Consider the following 7,750-nt stretch of genomic DNA (forward strand, 5'->3'; position numbering starts at 1 on the left):
GTTTTTTTTTCATTTTCCACCTATTTATAGGATTTGGAAAATGCGGAAAAATGATTATTTCGCGATTCCGATTTTTCCTACTGATTCCAACGTATTTTACACACGATATTCTTCCCGCTGAATCTTTTAATTCTTCAAAGAAATATCAGTATGATTTTTGGTTTTCGAGGCTTGTTTTTAATGCTTACCGGCATTAAAAATGCACTTTATGCACTTTATGATATTGACCTCGGATGCAGAAACTTCCTTCTGAAGAAAGATTGGAAACATCAAGAGAAATGGTGTACGCGTGTGGAATCTTCGTTTGAAGCTCTGAATAGAAAAAGTCTTCATCGTCCGTAGATTTTAGGGTTTCTGAACTATCAGAAATTCCGTTTTGGCAAACTTCCGAGAATTGGAATTTGACGTTCGTACATTCCAGGGTTTCGCATCGAAATACTTGTTTACAGACGAATAAGAGAAATTCTAACATTTCTCTGAAGATTTTTGGAATTAGTTTCCATCGCGTCCTAAAGTGTAAATTAGCTATTTACTAGTGTCTTTGACCTAAGATTAGGCGAATGTTAGTCGTGCTATACTTTTATCGGTTTTGATACAATCCTTGAACTTTTCCTGAACCTTCTCCTTCATAAATTTATTTCATCCAATAAACTCTTGTTCAGGTTTCCCTTTCACGATACATCGAACTTATTCGTTAATAAGGAATTTCACTAATTTATTCTAAGCTTAAAATCTTGGGTCTCACACTCTCGCCATAAGGCAGGTGTGAAGACGACTCGTACTAACTCCTAAAACAACTATGAAACATTCCTCAAGCAATTCCTGAACTTTCTTCTTCATTAATCTTTCTGAAACGGCGAACTCTTGTCATGCTTACACTGATTCTACGCGTGAGTCGGAAAAGTAACTAGTTCAGTAAATCCCCTCCAAAAAGAAAGTTTCGTCCTCGAAACTCAGAGTTCTGCGAAAACTCCGGGATACTGTCCTTGATCTTGTCTTCCAATTCCCATGTAGCGTCTCCCTTATCGTTGTTCCATATCACTTTCACTAATGCAATCTGCTTCCCTCTCAGCTGTTTCACTCTTCTATCCCCAATACGAATCGGTGGTGCCTCAAAAGTCAAATCATCCTTCAGTTCAACATTGTTGGCTCGATTACATGAGTCGGGTCTGAAATGTACTTCCTCAACTGTGACATGGGAAAAAACATCATGAATGTTGGAAAGAAACGGTGGTAGCGCAATCTGATACGCAACTGGTCCAACACGTCGAGTGATTTGGTAAGGTCCAATAAACTTGGGCGTGAGCTTCCTTGACTTAATAGCCCGCCCAACTCCCGTAGTCTGAGTTACTCGTAGAAACACATGGTCGCCCTCTTCAAATTCTAGGGTTCTACGCCTCTGATCGGCATAACTCTTCTGTCTGCCTGTGAAGCTCTCATCTTTTCTCTGATCTGCTTAACCTTCTAAGTCGTCTGTTGCAGAAGTTCAGGCCCAATCAACAAACTCTCCCCATCTTGATACCAACACAACGGTGTCCTACACTTTCGACCATACAAAGCCTCATACGGTGCCATCCCAATGCTCGCATGAAAACTATTGTTGTAGGTGAATTCGATCAATGGCAGAAGATCATCCCAACTTCCTCTGTTGTCTAACACACAAGCACGTAGTAGATCCTCTAACGACTGAATAGTTCTCTCTGTTTGCCCGTCAGTTTGCGGATGATACGTCGAACTCAAACTTAACTTGGTTCCTAACGCATCATGAAGAGCTCCCCAAAAGTGCGAAGTAAACTTTGGATCCCGATCAGACACAATACTCGTCGGAACTCCGTGTAGTCTCACAATCTCAGCCACATAAATCTCAGCCAACTTTTCCACGTTGTAGGTAGTTCTCACTGGTAGAAAATGCGCTGACTTGGTCAAACGATCCACAATTACCCAAATCGAATCGTGTCTCTTCTGTGTTCTTGGCAAAGCCACCACAAAATCCATGGATATGTTATCCCATTTCCATTGTGGCACGTCTAAACTCTGTAGCATACCATCAGGTCTCTGATGATCTACCTTAGCCTTTTGCCAAGTCAAACATGCAGCTACATACTCGGCCACTTGTTTCTTCATTCCCGGCCACCAAAAATTCAGTTTCAAGTCTTGACACATCTTTGTCATTCCAGGATGAATGCTCCATTTGCTCTTGTGCCCTTCATCCATGGTTAGCCTTCTCAATTCTGGATTGTTGGGTACACAAACTCTGTCTTTGCATCGTAGGATATTGTCAGTTCCTATCTTGAACTCTAGGTCTTTCCCTTGAATTACTAAGTTCCTCTTCTCTAGCAGAAACGCATCTTGCAATTGTTGCCCTCCAATCTCTTCCATCAGTCCATTGGCGATTCTGATCATTCCGAACTTCAACATTCCCTCAGACGGTGTCACAGCTAAACTCATATCTCGAAATTGTTCCAGCAACTCCAGCTCTTTAACCATCATTGACGAGACATGCATCTTCCTACTCAAAGCATCAGCAACTACATTTGCCTTCCCAGGGTGATATTGCAGCGTAAACTCGTAGTCCTTGATAAACTCCATCCATCTTCGTTGCCTCATGTTCTGCTCCTTCTGATCGAACAAGTATTTAAGACTCTTGTGATCGCTAAATATCGTGAAAGTACAACCATAGAGATAATGCCTCCAGATTTCAAGCGAAAACACAATGGCAGCTAACTCCAAATCGTGAGTCGGGTAGTTCTTCTCATGAGTCTTCAACTGTCTTGAAGCATAAGCCACCACTTTCCAATGTTGCATCAGTACACATCCCAAGCCTTGATGTGAAGCATCACAGTAGACCTCATAAGGTTCCTCCGGTTGTGGTAAAATAAGCACAGGTGACGTCGTCAAACGTTCCTTCAGTGTCTGAAAACTTGATTCACACGCCTCAGTCCATGCAAACGATTGATCCTTCCTCGTCAGTTGAGTCAAAGATCCAACAATCTTGGTAAATCCCTCAATGAAGCGTCTATAATATCCGGCTAAACCCACAAAACTTCTGATCTCTGTCACTGTCTTCGGTTGTTCCCAAGCCAAAACAGTCTCCACTTTCGCTGGGTCCACATCTATGCCTTCCTTTGAGATAACATGGCCTAAGAAATTGACTTCCTCCAGCCAGAATTCACACTTGGAAGGGTTCGTATACAGCTTTTTCTTTCTCAACACTTGTAAAACTTGGCGCAAATGTTCTTCATGTTCCTTCGCGTCCTTCGAATAGATCAGTATGTCATCAATAAACACCACCACAAACCGATCTAAGAATTCATGAAAGATGTGGTTCATGTAATCCATGAAAACAGCAGGTGCATTTGTCACTCCAAACGGCATCACTCGGTACTCGTAGTGTCCGTAGCGTGTTCTGAAAGCAGTCTTGGGTATATCCTCAGTCTTCACTCTGATCTGATGATAGCCTGACTTCAAGTCTATCTTGCAAAATACGGCCGCCCCTCGTAATTGATCCATCAAATCATCTATCCTCGGTAACGGGTATCTGTTCTTGACCGTCGCCTTGTTTAGTTGTCGATAATTCGCACACAATCTCGACTTCCCGTCTTTCTTCTTAGTAGCAGACGGAAATGGCAGGCTTGCGGATTTACTGCTGATCTAACTACATTTTGTTTGGTATAAGAGACACCCGAGCAGAAATGGTCCCACTATGGCCGGTGCTAGGATTGACTCGATGGCGCCCATCCTTTCGGATTGCATCTTGTTCCTCGTCATATCATTCATTCACCATGCATACTCACTTAGTTGCCGAGTGTGATTGATACTTGTTAATCTTACTTGATATATGTTAATTGTCAGTAATTATCATTTATATTCAATTGGAAGATATACAATTTATGATGCTATCACAAACCTCTAAGCCTAAGTAGCTATCCCTTAAACTTTATCTATTGGGTGTATTATTTATGTAATTCCTTGAGTTGACCCTCGCGCCTTCTATTTGTGTTTTGGCGGACTACACCCATTGTCAGATGTCCATGGCAGATTGGTTTACGATGGTCCACCCTCCGGGGGGGACTAGGTTCGAGATGCTTGATCAGGAGATCCCCGGCTCATGGGTGGTTGACCCCGCCGGCCACCGAGCGATCTACTCGGGGAGAATAATGGAGAACCGTGTCGACAGTCTGGGACATTTGATGGAGGGAGTACTGAGGCGTTACACTGTCAGCTTTAACCTGCCACCCAGCGTGTACTGTGGATCCGGTGTAGGAGCACCACCACCGTCGCTTCCGACGACGAGGACCCCTCGGAGGATGAGCCTGTGGGAAGGACTTCATCAAACTCTAGTTCACCTACCGTTGTTGTTGCTGATGATTTTAGATCAGGTTTCGAACCCGCGAGACTAGCCGAGGAGCGTGTCGCTGTAGCCACCCTTCGCTTGAGGACATCGACTTCTCCCCGTGGTTATCTTGTTGTGCCTTCGGCGCACCTGATGGAGGAGGACGTGTTCGTCCGCGTTGTGGATGCGGTGACGGGAGTCCCTAGGATTGATGGATGCAGACAGAGACCTAGTCGCCCTGGATTCTGATTCAGGCGACGATCATACCAGTATGTAGTTGGGAGTGCTGTGGTGCGCTCCTCTAGGCAGGATTAGGGTAGGAGTAGCGTTACAGCTCTGGTCATCATGTTCTCAGTTTGGGGCAGGGTAGGTCCCTGACCTTTAGCTTTTTGTGTGGTTTTCTTTATGGAAATCACAGAGAGTTGGTCGGACTAGGTGGTCTTGTTTTGGCCGTTTTAGGCTGACCTACTTTCGTTTTGGAGGACTGTATTTCGAACACTTGACCTTTTACTTTGGTTTGTACATATTCGCCCACGGGCACTACTTTCTGTTACTTTCCCGTCACTAGAGGTTACTCGTGACGTGGCTTGCTTCTTACAGCGGGGGCTGTAAATATATTGTACATTAGTTATGTTTATCTTTCGTTGTAGAGTCTTTATTTCGACAAGTCTTTTATTTAAAACCAATCATCGAAAAAAAAGTTCACGTTTTTCCGCTTTATTTTCTTTTTGGTTACTAAATTGACGCCACTGAAATCGGGGTGTTACACCCATTACACCTCAACACACCAACATCATAAGCAGAAGAAATTGAGTCCCCAACAACCTCCCTAGCTACATGAGAGACATAACCAATCAACTGTACAGGAGCTGCCAAAGCAGAAGAATGAACGAAATGGTGCCTCAAAAAATCATTAAACCAAGGCCAAAAATTGCTCCTAGTTCCAAGGGGAGCAATTATTAGTAATTTGAAATTGAAAAACCTAATTTCAAGTGAAGCTGAACCATCGCTCAATTTAATCCTTGGAGAAGCCAAACCATTAAAATTTATTAAATACTTATTTTATTTTTGGGAATGAAAAATATATTGAAATAAAAGGAACCAGTACAGGAGCAAATTACAAAGACAAAGCAATAGAAATAGCAAAGGAAAAAAAAAACAAATAGAAAGAAAAACAGAACGCTACAGAGAACAAAGGAGAGCGCAAAGACACATATCAGCTACACAAGTAGTGGAAGACACAGTCCAGGAAGGCAACCAGCAAGCACAACAACAACACGAGCAGCACTAGAAGAGAAGCTGACATAGACCTCAGGCTCTCAATGAGTTAGAACACCACAAGAGGGAATTGGACCGATTGCAGCCAGCTTTAGCCAAGGAATCCACCGACTCATTTGCTTCCTTATAGATGTGGCTCACCTTGGAACATTTGGTTAGCTCCAGCAAGAAGTCTATTTGATTTAGTTCATTAAGGAGTTTCCATGGCCTATTTAAATTGAAGTTTATCCATCCCACCGCAGCAGTCGAATCACTCTCTATACTCACCTCATAAACCATGAATTCCTGGCAGAATTGTAGAGCTTTGAGGATAGCACGTACCTCAGCTTCGAAAGCCCAGCCAAAGCCTGAGTTCATAGAGAAATAGCCAAAGACCCTATTTTGATGATCTCTTAGAACTCCCCCAAAACCACTAGGTCCGGGATTACCTTAAGAAGCACCGTCAACATTAAATTTGAGAGTACCTAGCGTTGGAGGTTGCCAAGTTGTTGTCCTTACACTCACTGCAGTCATTTTCATTCTTATATTGCAGAAATTTGCGTTAAATTGTTCAGTGTTGTAAGGGCAGTCCTTCCATTTAGCTTTCACCCACCATTTAATTTGCATAACATGCATATCCCAAACTTTTTCTCTGTTGAAGGCTTTATCTTTGAATACCAAGTCGTTTTTTCTGACCCATAGGAACCAAACCAGAGAATAAGGGATTAATTTCCATAAGATAGGGTCTGAATTAACACAAAGGAAATCCCACTGTTTGGCTAAATCAACCAGGGAGTTTGGAGGTACCCAAGCAACGCCTTCTCTTTTTACTATGTCACTCCACATGCTCCAAGACAGCAAGCAGTGTAGGAAAAGGTGATCAGCAGTTTCAGGAGCTTGGGAGCATAGCGAGCAGAGGCCATTGTCCTCCAAAGAAACCCCACGACTCAGAAGATTTTGTTTGCAAGCTATCTTGTTGTAACACCCCTGCCAAAATAGCAATCTCACCTTAGGTGGGACTATTTTCCTCACCTGAGATGGTAGTGCCCATTGTTCTCCTTCATTTACCTTGTCCTCGATCCACTTGCATAATCCTTTCATTGAGAATAACCCGAAGCTTTCAAAACACCAGCATATGTGGTCCCTGAATCCTCTCGAAGGAAAGTGACTATTTATAAGGTTGATGAAGGTGCTATGTATCTCCAATTCCCAATCAAAAAAATCTCTTCTGAATGCTAGGTCCCAAGTCCATCGATCTTCCCAGAATCTAGTATTGCATCCATCTCCAATGTTGACAATCAGTCCTTCTTTCAATCCTTTGGCTACCAAGGAGTCTTCATACAAAATGTTCACAATGTCTTGCATGATAATGGACCAATTTTTTGCTTCCACCATAGCCACATGGAAGAACAGTAGCCTAGGGTCCAGCGCATATTTAGCAATGAGTAGTCTCCTCCACAAGCTTTTGTGTTCTACTCCAAAGCGCCAAGCCTATTTAAGTAAGAGAGCTTTGTTCTTCCACCCAATTAAACCAAGACCAAGACCCCCGTGTTCATGAGATTTGCAGATCAAGGACCACGGAATCCAAGCGATTTTTCTGCCATTCTCTTCCTTTCACCAAAGGAAACTACGTAAGATTTTCTCCACTTCCCCTATGACCTTTATAGGTGCTTTGAATACAGCCATTAAGAATAGAGGAACCGAGCAAAGGGCTGCCTTCATCAGCGTCAATCTACCGCTTAAAGAGATGAATTTTAAATTCCATGTCTGCCTTTTCCTTCTAAGTTTATCCAGCATTGGTTCCCAAAAAGAGATACGACGAGGATTCCCACCTAGGGGGGCACCAAGGTTGAGTAATTGAAATTGGCCAGTATTCCACCCATAAAGACCAGCAATTCTTTCCACCTCTGATACTTCAACATTACACCCGATTAGAAATGTCTTCTGCAAATTCACTTTGAGTCCAGACGCAAAGAGGAATGACAATAAGGCATTGCAAAGTAGATCTATTTGGTCCTCATCATTCTCCCAAAACAGTAGCGTATCGTCCGCAAATTGTAAGTGGTTCAAAGCTAGACCGGTTCCAATTCTCACACCACTAAAGAGAAATTCTTCTAAGAGTTGGTTCAACATGCAAGAGAGTCCATTTGCACATAGATT

At 42.9% G+C, this 7,750-nt stretch overlaps 1 protein-coding gene across 1 annotated transcript; it reads right to left on the reverse strand.

The window, feature by feature from the left end:
- Nucleotides 1-6,040: 6,040 nt before the first annotated feature.
- On the reverse strand, nt 6,041-6,985 carry LOC130744227 (uncharacterized). Its single transcript, XM_057596421.1, has one exon. The coding sequence runs from the start codon at nt 6,983-6,985 to the stop codon at nt 6,041-6,043; it is 945 nt and encodes a 314-aa protein (XP_057452404.1).
- Between the last annotated feature and the right edge of the window lie 765 nt (nt 6,986-7,750).

Source organism: Lotus japonicus, chromosome 3 (genome assembly GCF_012489685.1).
Source record: "Lotus japonicus ecotype B-129 chromosome 3, LjGifu_v1.2".
In the NCBI taxonomy this organism is placed as follows: domain Eukaryota; kingdom Viridiplantae; phylum Streptophyta; class Magnoliopsida; order Fabales; family Fabaceae; genus Lotus; species Lotus japonicus.